The following is a 22,793-nucleotide window of genomic DNA, read 5'->3' on the forward strand; positions in this document are numbered from 1 at the left end:
GAATTCTGGGTTTCCTATTTCGCGTACTCTTCCCACATTCCAAAAACATGCCTGCAAGCATCATTGCTGAATTTTTGTGCTGCTATCACGACTTGCGGTGGATTAGGAAGTATAGCAATTTATAGAGACTCATGTTTCTTAGAATGTTTTTTGTGTATGGTTTTAGGAAGTCTGCGTGCTGCGTTTTTCATCCAGCATCAAAAGAAACATGGCTGATAAGTCATTGAGCCGTCGATTGGCAGTATGATAGCGTCACATTTTCTGGATGGTAAGAGACTGACTTCTCACGACTTTCAACAGTTAACTCCCGATCGCAACTTCTGTATCTGTTCTAAACGTACAATAATTTTCTTCCCCAAGGTTTCAAGTAGAAAAAATGTTAAAAAGAAAAATAGCTGCATATTTTATTCATAGATAAAAGTAAACACTAAAAATGATTTAAAATTAAATAGATGTACAGTAAAAAGAAGAGTTTGATACTGAATTGTGTTGGTCATTTTTCTGCCACTAGGTGGCATAATTGCATTTGTAAGACTGACAGCTCAGTGCATTTTTCTTTTTATATTAGGAGCTATATTTAATCTCAACATGAATTAGTGAATATCTGCACATTTTTAAAATACAACTTGTCCCAGTCTCCACAAATATATGCATTATTAAATTTATTACTGCTTAATTTTTAACGTGGACGTGTTATTTGCTGCAATGCAACTGGAGTTCCCCCCAGTACAGGCTTTCCAAGTAAGGGGCGGTTCATTAATATGTGGTGTTAAAGGAACTTTAAATTAACTAAAAAATTAACACCCCTAACACATGCACTAAATGTATCATTTTAAATCTTAATATTCCATCCCAGGTCATGCTGGAAAACCTTGGAGGTAAATACTCTACACTGATCCCATTTTTATCACGTTTGAACAATAAAAAACAAAAAACAAATTTTTCATCATCTTTTATTAGCCACAAGGGAATTGTGCATCGACAAGGTTTCACATTTGCATTTTTTTTTCTTATTTCAGGATGCAGCGCACCTCCACCAGCGAGATGGGCGATTTCCCACAATGGAGTGAGGTAAAACAGTGAACACGGTAATAAGGCAGCTGGTCGGGAACTTTGCTACACGAGGACCACAAACAGCAGACAGGACTTGCATGCAAGAGGATGGGAGGTAGGTGGCGCTCTACTGTAGTGTTTCAACACAAATCAAAAGGAATGCTTAGAAACATTTGGACCTTTTTGGCATTGCCATCCCTCGGTTTTCCTATTCCACTTATCCGAGCTAGTAAGCCAATCATAGGGCACGAAGACCAACCATTCACACGGACTGTCTTAAGGACAACTTTTTTTTTAAATTTAAGATAACCATGACCATTCACGCATATGACGACTCAAAATTGTTGTCGACACGAGTTGGCTTTCGGCAAAGGAAGCGCGAGTCACCCTGAATTGGTCACGAGCCAAACCAACGAGCAGTCCATCTCACATTTACACCAAAGGACAATTTAAGGTCTTCAATGAACTCGGAGCACCTGAAGAAAATGCACACAAACCGTACGAACTGAAATTCAAACCCAGGACTGAGGCAGACTAACCCTTGTGCATAATCGTGCTGCCCTCTCTAGTCCGGAAAATTTTCCACAGTTAAATGGTTGCTGGGCAACCCAAACCCAAAAAAAATTAGCCCTGCTCCAGCAGCCAGGAACAAGCCCGCTACATGACCCCCCCACCCCCCTTTTTCTCCCTCCCCCAATCCTACTGTATAAAAGACCAATTCATTGTGTGTCCCAGTGCACCCATGCGCTCTCCTGTCGGGTGGGGCAAATGAGCATTAAGTGAGATTTCATTTTCTTACTCTTGACCGTTGTAGCTCAACTACAGTGGTGACTTGATTTAATGCATAATTTTTTGGGGGGGATTTTGGAAATGTACAAGTTACGTGAACACTGGCAGATATTTTAATATTAACTAAATAAAAAGGTATTTTGAGCAAATATGTTTTTTAAGAAGTGTATATATATATATATATATATATATATTATTTTTTTTAATCCATAAATCAGTACCCAAATTGTGGCTCTCAATTTCAGATAGGTTGGTGGCCTCTCGTAGATGCACTTTACTGCGATCCCCCCCCCCCCCCCCCCCCCACATAATTGATAATACAGCCTTAGTAAAACATTTTTATTAAATTCACATTTTTACTTTGAATTTTACACACATCATTATGACAGTGTGGAAGGGATTTTTCACAGCGATATCCAACTGTGATGCCAAATCGCTAATTTCATCAAGTGTTAATAGTGTTGTTCTTCAGTGACAGATTGGTTTGGTCCAAAAATCATACTGCCTTAGCAGGGCCGATAGCATGACATTAGCACAAGTTACTCTCCCATATTTTGGCTTAATTCGCTCGTTAGTCACTCTGCCATTCCCCCTCATCCTCTTGTATCCAGTGTTGGTGCTATGTCGCTAATGCTAATTTATCAAGAGTTAACAGTGTTCAGCTACATACGGTAATATGATTTTCTTTCAAAATAAAACACAAATGCTGTATCGTGCTAACATGATAGTTGATACCATGTTGCGAATGCTAGTTTCATCAAGCGTTACATTTTTCTAATATCACAATTATTGCATCGCTCGCACAATATTGAGACGATGTATCCGGTAGTGATGGCAAAATGAAGCTTCATGAAGCATTTGCGATATTTTTTGACTACTCTAGATGGCACTCATGATTCAAAGATGCAATGCAAATGTAATCCATTTTCATTGCACTTGCCTTTATCTTTAAACCAAGAGCACCATCTAGAGGAGTCAAAAAATATCGCAAATGCTTCATGAAGCTTCATTTTGCCATCACTAGTATCCGGTATCCATTGTTGAGGCCAAGTGGCTAATGCTAGTTTGATGGAGGGAAGACTTTGTTCTTCTGTTACATCATAAATTGTTCAATCCAAATATTACACAATCGCCATAATGTCGGCACGATATTCTTAGATTATCTCAAGTTACTGTTATTTCTCATCTCGGGCATCCAGTGTTGACGCCAAGTCGCTAATGCTAAATTCACCAAGGGGTAACCATCCTCTTCACCTACAGAGTGTGACATCGTGGATTGTCCAAAATAAATCACCCAATTGGTGTATTGTTAGCACAATAGTGAAATTCAAGTTACTCTGCTATTGCTCAGCCCGTGTATGCATTGTTGATGCTAAAAATACTAATTTTTTACAGTGTTAATCAAGCTCGTTGTGGATAAAGTGACATCACACACCGTCTATATATTGGCTCTGTGTAATTTGGGGCAGGGATGGTTGGGGGTTCAATTCCTCACCGGACCCTCTGCTCTCTGTTCATAACAGCCTTACTTGCTACTTTAGGAAAGAGTTCAGCTTGCGCTCTATGTTGGCAAAGGAGTCGTCGCCCAAGTAGTCGATCTGGCCCGCCTCCCAGCGCTGCCTTCGTTCCTCCGAGGAGATGGGCCGGGGGGAGGTCACGCTGGCCGAGGCGGCGGCTGATGGGGAGGACGATGAGGAAGCCGTCTGATCTCCGCGCTCAGCCTGCCGGAGTTTATCCTGCATCATCAGGTGGGAAACAGGTGAAAATTGGTGACATACGTTTGAGTAGGAGTGTCAAAATTTGGGCGTTAATTTAAAGTTCTTTCAACACGACAATTTTTAAAAAAAAAAAAAAAAAATTCTAAAACGAGCAATTAATGAGCGCCCCTTACTTGGAAAGCCTGTACTGGGAATTCCAGTTGCAATGCAGCAGACACGTCTACGTCAAAATTTCGTAGTAATAAATGTAATAATGCATATATTTGTGGAGACTGGGATCAAGTTGTATTTTACACATTTTTAAATGTGCAGAATTTCATAAATTACTTCATGTTAAAGATGAGATAGTTCTTAATGTGAAAAAAAAATGCACTGAGCTGTGACTGTCTTACAAATGCAATTATGCCATCTAGTGGCAGAAAAATGACCTCATCACAATATAATCATTTTTTTTACAGTATCTTTTTCATTTCAACTCAATTTTATGAATTATCACTGTATCAATGACAGCCATATTTTATATACATTTCCATTAAAAGAAAAAAATCCACTTTTATGTTAAGAATATAAAAACATAGAAATAAAATATTGCACATTTAGAACTGATATAAAATTTGCAATTAATTGTGAGTTAACTATACAAGTTGTGCGATTAATAACGATTTAAAACATTTTTTTATCGCCTGACACCCCTAGGTTTGGGAAATAATTTTTCTCCTTCACAAACCTTGTATTTCTTTGTACCCGTTCTTAGTCTCTCCCAGACAATAAATGGAAGACCATCATATAAACACACTCATAGTTTTGCAAATAAGAGACAGCATGCTTGCTTCAAGCAGTTTGTCACCCCCAGCGCAAGTTTACTTTTAAATTGCCACAAAAAAAAAAAAAAATTACAGTGCATATGTAAACCCCAAAATATTATAATATCTAATGAAGATCCGCTACTCAGTTTGAAAAATGCAAAACAAGTGTTTCATCTGGGAGGGGCATTTTTGCCCCCCACTACTATCCTTGGAGGCATTTCATCACCACAGTCAAAGTACAACTGTAAATTTTGCAACAGATAAGAGATGGTGATGCAACCACGTTTTATGGTGGAATAATGAAAACATTTTTTGCAGGGCTCGACTGTTTGCGCAATTAGGCAGAATTCGTAAGACATTCACCCCATGGGCCAATTTCAAGGGTCAGTCTCAAATACACGAAGTTAGTAATTCTGGGATCGTAATTAAAAAATAAAAAATAAAAAAGGTCATAGCCATCAAAAAGTCTCAAAGGCCCATTCCCAGAAAGAGACAGGAAGTTGGCAATTTTAAGCTCAGTTGGCCCAAACTGGATTTTCAAAATAAATGCAACCCCCAAATCCAGTTTCACTCTGCAATATAGAATTTGCTAGTCATGTCTGAAAAGTGAAAAGACATAGAAAGTTGGCCATTTTGGCTTGAAACAGCAATTTTAGCCTCAGTTGGCGCCAAACGGATTAAAAATAAATGTAATAAAACCACTGATCTGAATATGATTGGATAGCCGATAGGCCAAGACTTTTGAAGTCGCGAGACCGCCATATTGCTCCTCCCAAGAAACATTTCTCGGCATACGATCATATACAGTATAGAAATTGGAGGACATTTGACAGTACTCGGTAGAAACCGCATGATTTATGATGTTTTCAATTTGCAATAACCCACCTCATTGCCCGCTTCCATGACGCCACTGGTGAAGGGCGCGTCGCCATAGGCCAGCTGCAGCAGAGGCATCACTGACGTGGTATACAGCCGCCACCAGGACTGCAGATAATCCGGATTCAGCCCGCTCGAGTCAGGGCGACCAATCACCTCACCGTTCTGGGCGTCGTAGGCGTAGCACCACGGTTTGGTCTTGCCCAGGAAGTGGACCACCTTGGCGTCGTGGCCAAAGCTGTGTGGACACAGAAGGCGTTCCATGTCAAAAAAGTAACTTATTTGCTCATTTTAAATGTGACCATGCCCCCAAAGACGTATTTATACGTTTTTTTTTTTTTTTAAATTTTTGCTTTGGTGCAGTCTCTGAACCGAAGACAATGGTTGAAGCAATGTAATTATTACAAAAACGACCAGGAGGGTGGAAGCAGAGTATAAGAGATCAACCAGGGCCATGAAAGAGCTTTCCCTTTCCCCTACAGTTTTAAAACAGATTTGTGAATAATGATGAAACTTAGCTATATTCTAATGCTAATTGCTGAAACGGATACAACTATACTTTTTTTTTTCCCCTGATGAAAGAAGAGACTCTTAATATTTATTTTGGTAGGTTCCATGTTTTTATAGCAATAGAACACAATAGTCTGTTGGCCTCGCAAAAACGAGTCAAAATCCAGTAAAACAGCCGGGAGCGAAGGGGGTTGCTTCAGTGAAAATGGCTGGGAGTGAATGAGTTAAAAAGGCGACAACTAGGTCAGGTTGTGGTCCTCTTCTTGCATTTGGACCCTCACACACACAAAAAAAGACCCACCTTTGAATTGACCTTAGATATGCTTCCCAAAACACACGTAATGGCTCACTACACAATCAGCGTATGTGTGCGTACTGTTTGAAAGCGGGCAGATAAGAGTAGATGGCGATGCTGCTGAGGTTGTAGACAAAAGGAAGGTGCTTGGATATGTCGGCTGTTGACCACGTGCTGAAGAAACTGTTGAGGACGCCCTGATCGCCACCTGGGAACACAAAAAACTAACATTAGTTCTAATAGTTCATATTAGTCCGGAATGAGAAGATTTCTCCTTATACAGTAAAGTTATTTTGAGATCACGGGAAATACAGTCAGTATAACAGAGTGCTAGTCTCCAAAGGGAAGGAGAAGACAATAATACTAAAATATAGTTTATGACACGGAGACTGGAATAAATGGGACTAAAAATCTGTCATTTTCCAATTGTCTGGAATTGGACAATTTTTGTCAAATCTTTTTCTCAAAAGGAATCCAGAATGACCAGATTACTGTAATGAGAATTCCAGGGAGGGGCAAAACTGTGGCCCACGTGCGGCCCCTGACAACACTCCGCAGGGCCCCTTGATTGATTTCAACTCATTTTCTCCCCAAAACGTATAAGTATGTTCTATTTTAAATATTACCAGTGTCCCAAAGACATATTTATAATTTTTTATTTTTTATTAATGCTAGAGCATACAGAAGGCTTTAATACAGCGTCTGAACTGAAAAGAATGTATGAAGCAATAATAGTTAATACAAAAACAGCTAGCAGGTGGCAGCAGAGTATAAGAGATCAACCAGGGCCATGAAAGAGCTTTCTTTCCCCTACAGTTTTAAACAGATTTGTGAATAATGATGAAACTTAGCTATATTCGTATGCCAATCGCTGCAAAACGGAAACAGATATGCAAAATCAGACAAAATCCAGCAAAACAGCCGGGAACGAATGGGGGTTGCTTCAGTGAAAATGGCTGGGAGTGAATGAGTTAAAAAAAAATTTTTTTTGCTCAAATAAAAAAATAAAAATAATTTTAAGCATTTTTTTTTTCAAATGCGATGTAAATACCTAAAATATATATAAAAAATATATACTGGGGTGAAAAAAAATATCTGTGAATATGCAAATTCGCAGGTGCATTAGTTTTTTTGCTTAAAACAGTTTATATTTTATTGAGAAATGCATTTATTAAAAAAATGTTTTATCTTTAGCGCACATATTTCAAATAGCATTTCTGTCATACATCTGGTTGAAGTGCACGGTCCTATGTGGCCCCGCCGTAATACTTATGGAAAAATTGTGGCCCCTTCCAGCATTTAAGTTGCCCATCTCTGCTCTAAACTCATTTTCTAAACTGAGTCTGGACCGTGATATGGTCCAAATGCCATGTTTGAAAACCAAAAAAAAAAACAATATTGGTATTGCCATCAGTCATTTACTGTTGTTTGACTGGAGGCACCACAGGTTAAAGGTGTGACCTTCACATGGCTCAAGGGGCCTCAACAGGGTCAGGCGTCGTGAGCTCCGTCAAAGTTAGATGTACTGAACTAGCACAATTGGTCAATCCCACTAAATATAAACATTTGCTTTCATGGTATAAAGAATGTGCAAAAAAAAAAAAAAAAAGTCACCGTCAAAACTTCCGTTGTCAGCGCAGAATGTCAGCAGCTTCTCGTGCGTCTCCATAGACGGCCGGAAAACAAACACTCCTGAATTGAAGCAGTCTGGCCAACCGGGATCCGGCGCGGCCGAAAGCTCCTCGCGCTCAAAGAGCTCGTCGATGTTGCAAAGCACCTAACATTTCGGGGGGGGCATACAATTGCCAAACATTACAAATAATTTCCAGTAGGTGAAAAAATAATAATAATAATTAAATATGGACCCCCAGGCCTCAACTTTGACACCTGTGATCTAAAGTGACTACAAAATGAGATCTTGCTGATATTCGTCATTTTCTAAATAAATAAATAAATAAATAAAAGAGTCCGAAATGAAGCGGAATTGAGAGGTTGCCATTTTAACGCAAAGAAAACAAAAAAACTAGCAGTATTACCAGCAGTAAAAAAAAAAAAAAAAAAAAAGGCTTCCTGAAAAAAAAAAAAAAACGTGTAGGTTTAGTCACCATGGTGTCGGCGTCCATGAACACACACTTTTCGTAGTGCGTCAGCGTCCAGCAGTGCAGCTTGGTGAAGGTCACGCCCAAGTCGGGCCGCTGCATCAGGGCTAGGTGGGCTGCGTCGCCCGAGTCTTTGACGTCCACCAGGCGCACCTCGTCAAAGATGGAGCGCAGCACTTCCCTGTAAAATCAAGCGCTTGCTGACAAATTATAAACCCTCGGCATTTTCCGAAGAACAACCTCATCGTTGAAATTTAAAAAATTGCGCCCATCTGTGGATTTAACTGCATTTATTTCAATTTTGCACATTAGCGAAACTGCTTAAAAACTGTCATTCTACATCCTCCGCATAGACAGACTCTCATACCAAGCTAAAATCTTAGTCCCGAACCCTGTGAATAAGTAACTGTTTCCCGTAGTTACCTGCACGGTTCTGCTACGTGAGGTCCGATGAGGGCGACAAGCTTCCTGGTGGTGTGGTGGTCTCGTAACGAGCGGCCCAGGACCATGGCCCCTTTGGCGTAGCTGTCATTGGTGGCCAGCGTCACAAATGCTTCGCCTGATTACAACACCAAAAATATTCATGGGTAATGCTTTTTTTTTTCTCTCTCTTTTTTTTAAACCCGAGCATTCCTTTAAATTCAACATTTCATTCGGCACATGAACTAATTTTTCCAAAAGCTGTATTTATGTATATTTCCCCCAATAGTAGCGCAAGTGGTGTTTACTCATCTACAATAATATTTTTTGGGGAATAAAAAGTATCTGGAATGAGGCGGTATTCAAAACCGGCAATTTTCAAATGGGAGTCTGGAATGAGAAGAGTGTTCTAAAATCAGTCATTTTCTTAAGCGAATCTGGATGGAAATTGTTGGAAAAATCTGTCGTTTTCTCAAGGGACTTTGAGTGAGAGTGAAAGGTCATTCTCAAAAAAAAAAAAAAAAAGGAGTCTGGTGTTATACCATCTAAGAATCAGTCATTTCCTAAGAGGGATTCAGGATTTACTGCACATTGTTTTTAAAATGAGTCATTCTAAATGCAGTCAAGAATGAGACACTTGCTCTAAAATTAGTCAATTCCTCAAGGGAATTTGGAATTCAGAGACGTCTCAAATTCCACAACGGGATGATCTGACTGGAGGTTACACCCACTTTTGAGACCGTTACTTTTCAAAAGTTTGTCGTTATTTGACAAGGCGGCGGGCGGGGCCTCCAGCCACAATCTAGTAAATATGCATTTAGTTTTGTAATCTCTATTGCTAGTGCTTTAAAATGAGTTGTGACATAAGAGTCTTTGAGGAGAGGGAAATGAATTTCACAACCTCTCAGTGAGGCTGCACATCCACCACATAAAGTTGGACACTATCACAGGAAACTATGGGAAGCCACAAAAAAATAAAAGCCTTTGGAATTTTTTTTGTTTTTGTTTGTTTTTTAAAGGACATTTGTGCAGTGTTCACTCTAGGTCATCGTTTTTTTCTTGATGGAGCAATGAGTAGATGTGTTACAGGACGCAACTGTGTGGAGAAACGTGAAGTGGCAGTGATGCAACCAGAGCTATTTCCACTTTCAACATTTAACTGTTTCAGTTAGGAAACATCAATTAATTTGTACTAGAGATTGGCTCGCAACATGACTGTTTGCAATAAAAACATAAGTAAAATAAAATCCATTAATTAAATACTGCAGATATTTAAAAGGACATTGTGGACAGTTGACTTTTTTTTATTTTTATATATTTGTATGCAAATACTTGTGACTCGCAGGGACAGCCCACCTATCACTTGTTAAATTAAAGAACTAAGTAAACCTTTTAGTTATTTGCCTGTTCCCCAAAATGTGTGATCTCAATACAAAAAGTCACATTGATTTCCAGTAAAAAAAATTAAATAGTTCAATTTGTGTGTGTGAAATTCATGTTTGTTTTTTGAAGACAGTGATTTTAAGTGAAACTGGTACATTGTTCAAATTATGCACTATGGAAATAAATACATTTGTTTAGAATTGGAAACCAGTCATTTCGTTTTCATTCTGAAAATCCTAACCGGAAGACTAACGGCGAGGGGAGGCTGACTGGACAATCTGAATTGCTGCATCAACTCATTAAAAAAAACATTAAAAAAAATAAACGAACCCGTGCGAATACTACGCGTAATAGTTTCCTATGCATGCTAAAAGACACTACTCCTACAAATTATACCCCTACCACTACTACAACTACTCGTGTCGATTTTTAAAACAAATATTAGCGGCGTGTTAAAATGGCAGAACAGAAGCAGGACTGCAGAGGAATCAGGCGGCCGAGCGTGTTGTCGGTCTCTTACCGGACATGGTGAGACTCCGGCGCGGTGTCTCTCTCGACAGGGAAGCACGCGAAGAATTAAGCACCGCGATGGAGGACTAGCCGATGGTGGTGGTGGTCGTAGTAGCTTCGTCTCAAACAGCTGCAGTGAATTCCAGCTCAGGAATTAAAGAGCACGTTTTCCGGGTCACGTGACAGCTGTCGTACGCTGACCACGCCCTCACTTAACCGGCTGTTGCGTTCGCGCCGCTGATTAAACGATCCATTTAAAAAAATACAATATGGCGTCGACAGGTGTTGCGAGGGTTACAAACGTCAAGGAATCTGTATTTAGATGGATACAAATCCAATCAGGGTGGGCCAAAAGTCTGTATATTTTAACATGTAACCACCTCCTAACCTTTCTTTTGCCTCAAACCGTTTTTCCTTCCTTTTCTTGAAACAATTTCTGCCTTCTTACCTGACCAATACTAATTTAAGATCCATTGTCTTTGTACTTGACTGCAATGTTTTTTTTTAAAGTAACTTTTTAGGTCCGTTTTGATTAATTTAGCTATTTATTCACTACTTTTTAACTTTTAGCGTCTGAAGGTGTTTATCTATTCCATTACTGCCCCATGGTGGTCAAGACTCAGCATTACAGCAATTATTGTGTGCCCCCACCCCCACACAATTTAAATCCGTTAATGTTGCATTATTTTGTCAAAATACCACAAGGATTAAGAATGCACTCTTTTTTTTTTTTTACAGCATATTTCCTGCCAAGGTGAACTTGGCTGATTTTAGGGGTGGATCTGTCTCAACGTGCACATAATATTGCTGACTAATATATGCGTAATGGTTTTTCCAGTGCATAATTTTACAGTGGCTTATTACAATACGTTTTTGATAATAATATTGGAAATGCAGCTTTTGTCCAAGTGTGCAAATCCAGAACATTTACATCAACAATTCTTGATCATGTGTTTTGTGCTCCAGGCTGCCAATGAATAATGAAGCAGGTTATTGTACCGGGGCCAGCATCTTCTTTGGCCTGCTTGTCTACCTTCACCCCGCTGCTCTGGGATCAGCTGTTGTTGGTGGGCCACAGTAACCGGAGAGCACCTCTAACAAAAAGAGCTGATCATGTGTCCATGGGAGGCTGGATAGAAAACATGGAAGGCTTGGTGTGTTGGCAGAGAAAATGCAGGTAAGAAAATTTATTTTTATGTACATCTACATTTACATGTGAGAATTAGTTTGATTATTGAACAAGAGATAAAAAGGGTGATGTAACGCTAAACTTTGCAGCCATATTGAACTTAATTCAGTTTGCATCCCTAATGGAGCGTCACTGATCCAAGCAGGTGGGCCCTGATGTTATTAATTGAGGCGTAACATTTCAGTTTGAGTGTGTGTAAAACTGATTTGACATTGATGGTGTTTTCTTTTTTTACGTCCTCCATTACCAGGACATAGTTTTTGTGCTCTATGTTTTTTTTTTTTTAAGACGTATTTGTCATCACCCGCCAAAAAGAAGTATCCCACAATGAGCTTTAACATCCTCTGAGGACCATAATAAGATTTCAGATTTTTTTTTTTTAGGTTTGGAGAAAGCATGGGCCGATATTGGGTTCTGAAGGTAGTGAAACTGACTTGGGCTGAATATTTCTATCTTTTCTTCTACTATGCAGGAGCTTTGAAAATAGTGAAGATGAGCCTAAGATGGCCGCTTTGAGCCAAAATGGCAGACTTCCTGTGTCTTCTTGAGACTTTCAAGGCAATACGTGTTAAATGTTAACCGTGTGGACAACGCCTATCTCAGGGTCCAAACAGGCCAAAGGTTCTTTCCTCCAGAGTGATAAGCTGCTCTACAGCTTCCTGCCTCGTCTGCGGAGGACAAGACGCTGCCGATCGGGTCCGCTCTGGTGGTGGTGGTCTAGGGGGGCGTTTTGATTTCCAGCTAAACTGTTAAGGTAACCACTTGACTATTTGTTATTTGTGTGGGTGTCATTCAGTATAGGCAAGCACGGGTTTGCAAAGTATGGTTCGTAAGCCACATCCTTCCTGTCTGTAATGCAGCCCACTAAGCATTTAGATGATCAAGAGACCTGTAATATGTGTTGCATTAATGGAGCCTTATTCTCCTAAATTGGTTTATTAAAGTTCATTTAAAAAAAAAAAAAAATCCCAAAAATTCTCATTTAATAATTGATTTGTTGTAAATGATACATCTGTAAAATAAATAACTAAAAATCACATAACGTAACATTTCCCAACTACTGCATTCATTTAGTTAGATATTTATAATTACACTGATTATAAATAATGCCATTTAAAAATGAGAACAAATTATTTTATTAGAATAGCATTTATTTTTCTTATTCATTTGAAAATATTTTTTAATCATCTCATTTAATGTTAATTATAAAATGCAGTAAAATAAAAGCAATGCATTTTGTATTGACTTAATTGACTCAATTAATCAATTATATTGACATTAAAATTAGAATGAAATATTTTATTACCTAAATGAACATTTGCATGTTTCACACCTATTTATTCATTTTTATTATGTTTTTATCAATCAAATACATTTTGACAAATTTATTTTTGTAAATAAACTAAGTATAATTTTACATATACATTTCACATTAATTAATTTTATTAAATGATGAGCTGATTATAACTGATTTGGTCATAATTATGAAATTATAATTGAATTGATGGAATTTAAATAGATTTAATTGATTTAAGCTATTATTAAATGTGCAAAAATTAGCTGCTTTTTGTTTTTGTTTTTTTTTGTGCAGATTTTTGCCATTTGTTTTATTCTGATGCGGCTTGCGTGTTTCAGGCCACCATGGACAAACACGTTACCCACATTTCCAAGGAGGACCTGGAAGAGCTCAGAGAGGCGTTCAATAAAATCGGTCAGTTCACACACACACACACGCACACACGACTTTTACGGCCAGCCCTAAAGACTTTTTTTTTTTTTATATTACTCGTTTGGCGTGTGGAGCTTTTGTTCTTTCATTGCAAATTATTGCTGAACAGTTAATCATCAATATTTTATTGTTTTATTAGGCCATGTATGCTGACGGTGGCCAGCAACCACTGCCTGCTCACCGTGCCTCTCATTTAATGACTTCTCATAAGGAAAACAAATAATAATGATAGTAAAGTAGATTTATGACCATTAATAATCCTCAAGTAACTGTTTTACAAATGGTCATCATATTACAGTTCGCTCTTGTTTTGGTTCCATGATATCGCTGTTCAGTGCAGGGGTGAATCTAGTTTGGTGGAATACGGGGCAGAGGCCACCTCCAAATCTTGATAATCCTAAAGTGTTACGTAGCAGTTTTTTTCTTAAACAACTGTAGAAAATATAAACAATTTGTAATTGTTTGCTTCATTTCAATGTGATTAATAAATTAAAGTCAAAGAATTTCTGTTTAGTCCCTCAAATTATTTGTTGAAAGGTAATAAAAAATCGATGTTTCCTCTAACATGGTGGAAAAACTGTGATTAATAATCATTGATTCCAATATAGATAAAAAAATAATTGTGATGATCATTTTGGCCATAATCATGCAGCCCGACCCTAATTCTGAATATTGGACGCAAGCAGCTACCGTACTTCTAGCCACAATTGCTACATCGACTGCTCATGCTAGTATTGTTGTTAAATATTACTTTTAAATAGGAGAGTTTATGCTTTGTGAGGTAACTTGCATGATATTAACAAAGTTACTCTCCACAAAATACAAATCTTCAAAAATGAACTGCGGCCATTTATTCTGAAACTCCTCTGAGGTCTGCCGGTGCTATAAAGTTTGTGCTTTGCGTGTGTTTTGTTTGTTTGTTTGTTTAGACATCGATAACAGCGGCTACGTGAGCGACTTTGAGCTCCAGGAGCTGTTCCGCGAAGCCAGCTTCTCCCTGCCCGGATATCAAGTGCGGCAGATTGTAGAGACCTTCGCGGCCGGCGACACCAACAAGGATGAGAAGATCAGCTTTGAGGAGTTTGTCTCTGTGAGCTCACGCCCCAAAATTTGACACACACGTTCGAACACGCCGAATACGCTTTACTACACAGGCGTGTGCTTTTTATTTTTTTAAATTTTTTTAGATCTATCAGGAGCTGAAGAGCAAGAAGTTCAGCGAGACCTTCCGCAAATCCGTCACCAGGAGAGATGGCATCCGGTCCTTCGGGGGGATGTCGGGAATCTCAAGCGTGGGGACACAACACTCCTACTCAGGTGCGAGAATTAGAGCCCGATCCATATGGACTTTGTGAGGCCGATTCTGATAACAGATTATCACAGCAATTATTTTTGAAAATATATAGTCCCTTAACGCTCACATATGACATTTAGAAATTTTGGTAGAGATTTTAGCAAGATTTACGGGCCATTTAAAATGAAGCAGCAGGCCGGATCTGGCCCCCCGGCCGGGCCTTGAGTTTGACACTTGTGATTTAAGCCATAAATGCATTATGGATTTTGTGCTTTAAAGAAGAACAAGTTGGTTTAAGAGGATTGCGACTTTAACCCTATAAAGCCAAACGTATCATATTAATAAATACAATGCATTTTCATCCCTCTATTTCATGAGTGTAATATTTAAAACCCTGACGTATATGATCTGACACATGCATTGCACGGATAATCCATTAGAGGGCAGTATCACCCATCTGATGGCTTTTCCAGCGCCCTTGCAAGATTTTTGGAAATACATATATGTTTGATATGTCTGTTTATTATTATATTTTTGACAGTTATAAATGTATGAATTTAAAGTATTGTGACCGGATGTATCAAATATGATACAAATCAAAAGTCATATGTGGAAATTGATTTTCAAAAATGTTTTAGTTTGTTCGTTTGTTTAAAAGACCAATAAATACTCTGACAAAGAATCTGAATTTTCTCTTCTATATTTCATGGGTCAGGGTTAAAGAAAATGTATGGATTTTAAAGACTACTACTTGTTTACATTCCTAGCACTTGAACGTTGACATTTGAAGTGCGCATGCGTTCTGTTTTTATGTGTAGATGAAGAGAAGGTAGCGTTTGTCAACTGGATCAACAAAGCGTTGGCCAAAGATCCCGACTGCCGCCACCTGCTGCCAATGAACCCTGATGATCAAAGCCTCTTCACCTCCGTCCGCGATGGCATCCTGCTGTGGTGAGCTCATTTTATACACTCCTATACGATTTTTATATTCAGTCGAATTTGGCATGCCGACAACACTCAGTGTGTCATATTGAAAGCACACGCACACACATTACATCAATACTGTGAGTTTACTTTCTGTTCTCCCTGGCAGTAAAATGATCAACCTCTCCCAGCCCGACACCATCGACGAGCGAGTCATCAACACGCGGAAGCTCACTACTTTCACAAAGACTGTGAGTGGCTGCAAACACGTGAAGTCGTGGCGGTCTATTGCTGCCAAAGTGCAAAGTCGTCTTTTTATGAATGTTACCAAAGAGATTACTGTACTGTATAGTATTATATGTGTATGGATATAAAAAGAGAGGAAAATAACACATTTTTGGGGGGGGGGGGGGATTTGCACATTTTTAGGAAAATCTTGTCCTGGCGTTAAACTCGGCTTCGGCCATTGGCTGCACGGTGGTGAACATCGACGCACTTGATCTGATGGTTGGGAAACCTCATCTGGTGCTGGGATTATTCTGGCAGATTATCAAAGTGGGGCTCTTTGCTGATATCGAAATCAGCCGCAATGAAGGTCAGTGCACAGTTTTTTTTTTGGTGTGTGTGTACATTGCCATTTGTAACACTAATTTGGCCTGCTTGTTATTGTTTTATATAATTCACATTTTAAATTATTATTATTTTTTTTACAAATGTGTAATAATTACAATGCTAAAATTAATATGCTGTTTTTTTTTTAAAATTAAGATGAAACAAAATTCATAAAACTGAGCAATTTGTAACTAAAATAAAAGCAATATAATCAAATGTTTTAACTAAAATAACCAATAACATTGTACTAAAATAAAAAAAATTAAATAAATATAATATGAATAGTAATAAAAAAAATGAATAACTTGATACTAAGATAAAATAAATTTCACTAATCCATGTGTTCTTTTAAAATACAAATATTTACCAAATCTTCCGGTATTTATTTATATATATATATATATATATATATATATATATATATATATATATATTTAAACACAATATAATGACTAATTTACTAAAATAAAATAAAAATAGCAATACTAAAATTTAAATATCAGTGCTACTAAAAACAACATAAAAAAAAGTAAATACAATTATTTATACTTTTCTAGTAAGATAAATAAAACAATTGCTAAAATCTGTTTGGATAGCTCTATTCATACATATTTTTAAAACATTTGATGATGTAAGTGATCATTTTTATCGGACCGTGCAGTATTGCACAGCACTCGGCCTAATGTATGCGAGTGTGAAATCTCCATCCAAGCTTAAATGCTGTCCAATGAGTCGTGCTCGTGTGTGTGCTTTGCAGGCATGATTTGCCTTCTGAACGAGGGAGAGAGTCTGGACCACCTGATGTCTCTCTCCCCTGAAGAGTTGCTGCTCCGCTGGGTCAACTACCATTTGAGCAACGCCGGCACCGAGAGCATCGGCAACTTCAGCGAGGACATCAAGGTCTCTCTGACAACACACAGACACTACTCAGAAAAAAGATCTTGATTTTGGATTTCAGGATGGACCGAAAATTCACTTTAATTTGACAACTCGAGTTATTAAATTAAAGTATAGTCTAAAGTTTTTGGGATTTACAATTGGTGATTTCCATGGCAAGGATAAGAAGTCTTTTTAATATTTTTTTTAAGAATATCATTTTTTTCTCGCAGTTTTGGCCGGTTTAAGAAGATATTACTTCCATGTACTTACTTTTATATACGTAACTTGCCATGAGTCATGTTAACTAATTTGCTGCCAAAAACATATAAATACGTTGTATTTTAAACATGATCATGCTCCCAAAGACATATTTATATGTTTTTTAAATATATATGTATTTTTATGCTAGAGCATACAGAAGGCTTTGATGCAGAATCTGAACTGAAGAGAATGCTCTGGAGGCAATTGTAGTTATTACAAAATCGGCCAGCAGGTGGCAGTATAGTATAAGAGATCAACCAGGGCCATGTTGCAAAAAGTTCTTTCCCTCACTGTTTTAAACAGATTTGTGAATGATGATGAAACTTGGCTATATTCTAATGCTAAATGCTGCAAAACGGACACAGATAGAAATATACTTTTTTTCCTGATGAAAGAAGAGACTCTAATCTTTCTTTTAGTAAGTTCCATATTTTATAGCAATAGAACACAATATTATGGGGGCCTTGCAAAATCACTCAAAATCCAGTAAAACCGCCGGGAGCAAAGAGGGTTGCTTCAGTGAAAATGGCTGGCAGTGAATGAGTTAATGGACATGTTATCACTGAGCTTCCTTATTCCGCAGGACTCACGGGCTTACTTCCACCTCCTGGACCAGATCGCTCCTCGTGGGGAGCACGACGACTTCATGAATGTCAAAATCGACACGAGCGGCCTGAATGTGAGTCACTTTAGTGGAACTGTGGCATAGACCTTGTGAGGAATTACATCTTTTTCGCCACATTTTTCTTGGAAGGATTGGGACCTGAACCGGCGCGCCGAAATGATGCTGCAGCAGGCGGCCCGTCTGGACTGCCGGCAGTTTGTGACGGCTCACGACGTCACCGCTGGGAACAGCAAGCTCAACTTGGCCTTCGTGGCCAACCTGTTCAACACGCACCCGGCCCTGCAGAGGGGCCACGTCAGCGGCTTGGATGGTGCCCAACTGGAGCGTGAGACCAACGGACTCTTTGTCATGCTACGATTGTTGCAGGAATGGGCGGGGGTGACGGTGGGAATGTCCTGTCTTAACAGCTGAGACCAGAGAAGAGAAGACTTTCCGTAACTGGATCAACTCTCTGGGCGTCAACCCATACGTCAACCACATGTACCAGTAAGTCAAGTCGAAAAGGAGTTTACCAGCAGGCGACTGCGACCACACTCTGGCATTTTTCCAAAAAGAAAATACTAATAATTTTTGGAAAACATATTTTTTTCTATTTTTCTTCCAACCCAAGTAATTATTCAGAAAAATGCCAATAAATAAGCAATATTTGTTTTCTGCAAAAACAGGAAGTAAGTGGAGAGGAATAAAGCCTGGAAATTTTTTGACAATGTCCAAAATGTTAAAATTGAAATAAAACCCCAAAACAATCCAGATTTATCAGAAATGTATTCTTTTTTTTAAATTATTTTTTTCATTCAAGTTAGCGGGCAACTGCAACCACACTCTTGGTGTTTTTCCAAAAAGAAAATAATAACTTTTAGAATTTTTTTTTTCTATTTTTCTTCCAACCCAAGTAATTATTCAGAAAATTGAAATTGAAAATTCCAAACAAGATGTGTTTTCTGCAAAAATAGGAGGCAAATGGAGAGAAAAAGCCTGGAAAAATAAAAAATATTAAAAGAAAATACAAATTAAAAAAATCCTCCAAAATTACTCTGTACCATATTTGTCAGAAATTTATTAAATTTATTAAAAAACAACAACAATTCTGTTAAAAATGCCGTTTTTTAAATATATATAGATATTCAAAACAAGTTTAATGATTTGATTTAAGTACAATCCTCAAAATGACTGCTCAAAATAAATCTGTCCTGTCAGTCAAAAATTGATTATCATAAAAATGAAAATAGAATAATTAAAAATCTATTTAATTATAATAAAAATTACATTTTAAATATTCAAAATATATTTCTATGTTACTTACATAGTCTTAAATTCTCAATACCCGGTACTTTATTTTTACTTTTGTCTAAATTCCCCACCCAATTAAATCTGTACCATAGCTGTAAAAAAAATTATTTTATAGATGTTGTATACACAAGTACAGTGTGTTTAAATAAATCTAATGCTACTATGCCTCTATTATTATTTCAGCGATCTGTGCGACGGTTTGGTGATTCTGCAGCTCTACGAGAAGGTGAACGTTCCCGTCAACTGGAAGAAAGTCAATCAGCCTCCCTACCCCGCCCTTGGGGCTAATATGAAAAAGGTTTGACTCATGACAGCACCAAGACCGATTCAAATCCAATCAAAAATGGACAATTTGTATTTTATTGGGCACACAGCTGGAGAACTGCAACTGCGCCGTGGGCCTGGGTAGGAACGTGGCCCACTTCTCCCTCGTCGGGATCGGGGGCGAGAACCTGAACGAGGGAAGCCCCATGCACACCCTGGCGCTGGTGTGGCAGCTCATGAGGAGGTGTGTTGTGACTTGTCAAAAAATTGCAACACTTGCATGCTGTGTTGTGGGAGGTTATATTGCATTGAAAGGTTTGCCTGAGGGGCCTTTTACGTTGATTGCACTGGTTTAAGATTACCGTAGTATATATTTTTTGAATAAAAAAATATTCCAAATATATTTTCTATATTTTTATAAAGGACTACCGAAACACTGTCTAAAAAAAAAAAAAGTATTTGTCTATATTAGGGGGATTCCAGTCTCAGTATAGCAGACATATCAAAATTTAGCAGTAATAAATTGAATAATAATGCATATATTTGCGGAGACTGGGGTCAAGTTGTATTCTACAATTTTAAAAATGTAAAGAGTTTCACACGTTACTTCATGTGAAAAATTTAGATAGCTCTTAATATGAACAGAAAAATGCACTAAGCTGTCACCAATGTCTTACAAATGCAATTATGCCATCTAGTGGCATAAAAAATGACCTAAACACAAATCAACATCACACTTTACAGTACAATACATATTTTTTATTTTTACTCAATTTTATGAATTATTATGATATTAAAGTATCAATGACTAAAAGATGCAGCCATATTTCTATTTCCTCCCCCCCCCCACACTTTTATGTTAACAAGAGTATGAAACTTTAAAAAAACTATTTTATTGTACATTTAGAACAGATATATTTTTTTTCGTTAATCGTGTGTTAACTATTGAAGTCATGCAAATAATTATGATTTTAAAAAATTTGTGCCTGACACCCCTAGTATATATAACTGGGTTTGATGCAAAAATTGTGTGCTAATTTTTAGGACATTTTTGATTACAATAAGATAATAAGCACCAAAAAAAAAATAAAGGAAATATTTTTAACCTGTTGTTATTTATAGTTTATTAGGCCACGGACATACTGGCCCGGCCCACTTGAGATCAAATTTGAGTGAAAGCATCCCCTGAATTAAAATGAGTTTGACACCCCTGGTCTAAACAAATTCAAAGTATAAAAAAGAAAAAAAAAAGCCAACAAAATTACAGGAAGAACATGACAAAGATTATGTGACCACTGACCGCAATATACAGAAAGAGGTGACCTGATGTCACACTTCCACACGCAGGTACACGATGCTGGTGTTATCAGATCTGGGTGGCGGCGAGAAAGTGGGAGAGCAGATCATTCTCAAATGGGTCAACACCACCCTCAGCCAAAAGGGTAACAAAGATTCACAGATCAGCAGCTTCAAGGTGAGTGTGCGTGACTTGACGTCTAATTTTCTGACAAGATGTTACGGACAAGAAACTCATTGCATTCTACCCTCTCAAACTGAACCGTACTAAATTGAGTCGCAATCCCATTTGTGTGTTTCTACAGGATCTCCACATCAGCACCAGCATGCCAGTGATCGACCTGATTGACGCCATCGCTCCCGGCACCGTCAAGTGGGACATGGTGAAGAGACCGGAGAGGGGCGTGATGAAGACCGCTGACAAGCTCAACAACGCCAAGTAAATAAATGCCTAGTCATAGTAAACAAATATTACAGCAGCTCAATGAGTCTCCAAGACTATTTGTACTGCCCCCTGGTGGCCAAGGCCGCCACACCAGAAGGGGCAGCAAAATGAATTGAATTACTTCCACCTCTGGTATTTCCTGCCAACTCATCCTTTTTCCTCTTCCTTTTTCAGATATGCAGTCTCTTTGGCCCGGAAGATCGGCGCTCGTGTCTACGCTCTGCCTGACGACTTAGTGGAGGTGAATCCCAAGATGGTGCTGACGCTGTTCGCCTGCCTTATGGGTCATGGTTTGAAAAAGGCCCCTCGCTAAACTCTGAAATAACATCCGCTCATATATGTTTTTGCATTATTTAATTCCTCATTCATGCAGTCTTCTACAATGAAAAATACATATACATATGAAAATACACACTGTAGAATCATGCCTCATTCGTACAAAAATTGCATTTTTCATTTCTGTGATTGTTCCCCCGTGTATTTTATTTAATTGGACATTGGAGTGGATGAGAAAAGCAAAAATGATTGACTTTTTCACTGTGAAGCTTTATGTCCTTAAATGTACACTGAACATGGCTACTAGCAAATAAAAACTCAAAGTATCCTAAACCTGAGTTGTGACTTATTGCAGTGAAATTAAATTAATTAGTGCAGATGCTTTGTCTGTGCAATGTGATTTTGTCATATATTTTTACTATAGATATATGGTTTAGTTGTACAGTAATATATAGTATGAATACGCTAAATAATATATATGTAATGAATCATGTTATATAGAATTATATTGATTTCTTGCATAAAAAATATTTGTTCTTTTTTATATTTTACCAAATTATAAAATGAAATGAATTAAAATGTAACTATTAAAATGACCATTATTACTGATACTAACTACAGGATAATAGGATTGACTTTTTTCTGATTAGAACACATGCATGCATGTATGCATTATTTTTTTCAATTTAGAACAACCTAACCCTAACATGAATAAAAAATAAATTAAATTAGGAACAGAATACCAATAATTGTGTGTACAAACACAAACAGGTGCATTCATATATTCATTAATATTAAATAAATGCATCAAAATTTGAAAATATAATAATTTTACATACCCTTTTTTAAAATAATTACTTAAATTATTTAATGTATAAAAATGTTAAATACATCACAATGTAATATTTGTAAATACATATATATATAAAAAAAATACACATATATATATATATATATATATATAAAATTCGTGCTTCCGCGAGCTTTTTGGTCCTCGGTAGTTGCCGTACTACCACAACACCTACGTCAAAATGGAGCGAAACTTTTGACCGGTCTGCTTTTTGGAACTCCTGCAAATTTGTCCAATACAATGATTTAGACATGAATTAGGAGACACAACACCTAGACCATGTTGACCATGGAGGGGCTGGAGATGACTGCTATGATACCAGCTCTTCATGAGCTTACCAGGTAACTCCGGCTGATTAGTGGCTAACGGGCTAAGCTAACTTGAGCACATTTGTTGTGTG

At 37.8% G+C, this 22,793-nt stretch overlaps 3 protein-coding genes across 8 annotated transcripts in view; 2 read left to right on the top strand and 1 right to left on the bottom strand.

The window, feature by feature from the left end:
- Nucleotides 1–122: 122 nt before the first annotated feature.
- Nucleotides 123–21,876, top strand: LOC147162547 (plastin-1-like). Of its 2 annotated transcripts, XM_086094955.1 has the most exons (20): nt 123–268; nt 1,020–1,168; nt 3,366–3,590; nt 11,426–11,636; nt 12,121–12,402; nt 13,284–13,359; nt 14,307–14,467; nt 14,565–14,694; nt 15,490–15,622; nt 15,765–15,846; nt 16,025–16,190; nt 16,965–17,107; nt 17,931–18,026; nt 18,102–18,297; nt 18,380–18,458; nt 19,446–19,560; nt 19,637–19,770; nt 20,874–21,000; nt 21,128–21,261; nt 21,442–21,876. In XM_086094955.1, the coding sequence occupies exons 6-20, from the start codon at nt 13,290–13,292 to the stop codon at nt 21,578–21,580; spliced, it is 1,905 nt and encodes a 634-aa protein (XP_085951081.1). In that variant the 5' UTR covers nt 123–268; nt 1,020–1,168; nt 3,366–3,590; nt 11,426–11,636; nt 12,121–12,402; nt 13,284–13,289; the 3' UTR covers nt 21,581–21,876. The 2 variants fall into 2 exon arrangements, with proteins under 2 accessions (XP_085951081.1, XP_085951082.1); XM_086094956.1 differs by lacking the exons at nt 123–268; nt 1,020–1,168; nt 3,366–3,590 and adding an exon at nt 3,599–10,802.
- Nucleotides 2,150–10,638, bottom strand: gyg1a (glycogenin 1a). The gene is made up of 7 exons (XM_086094960.1): nt 10,470–10,638; nt 8,570–8,705; nt 8,153–8,327; nt 7,662–7,824; nt 6,129–6,255; nt 5,252–5,480; nt 2,150–3,578 (listed from the first exon to the last, which is right to left on the bottom strand). The coding sequence occupies exons 1-7, from the start codon at nt 10,474–10,476 to the stop codon at nt 3,375–3,377; spliced, it is 1,041 nt and encodes a 346-aa protein (XP_085951086.1). The 5' UTR covers nt 10,477–10,638; the 3' UTR covers nt 2,150–3,374.
- A 698-nt stretch (nt 21,877–22,574) lies between the features above and the next one.
- The window catches only part of atr (ATR checkpoint kinase), a 30,488-nt gene continuing 30,269 nt past the window's right edge, over nt 22,575–22,793 (top strand). For all 5 annotated transcript variants that reach the window (XM_086095295.1, XM_086095297.1, XM_086095299.1 and 2 more), the window contains exon 1: nt 22,575–22,734. In XM_086095295.1, the coding sequence (XP_085951421.1) occupies nt 22,673–22,734 (62 nt within the window). In that variant the 5' untranslated portion in view covers nt 22,575–22,672. The remainder of the gene's footprint in view (nt 22,735–22,793) is intronic.

This window comes from Leptonotus elevatus, chromosome 14 (genome assembly GCF_054856555.1).
Source record: "Leptonotus elevatus isolate MCC_2025b chromosome 14, RoL_Lele_1.0, whole genome shotgun sequence".
Taxonomy (NCBI): Eukaryota; Metazoa; Chordata; class Actinopteri; order Syngnathiformes; family Syngnathidae; genus Leptonotus; species Leptonotus elevatus.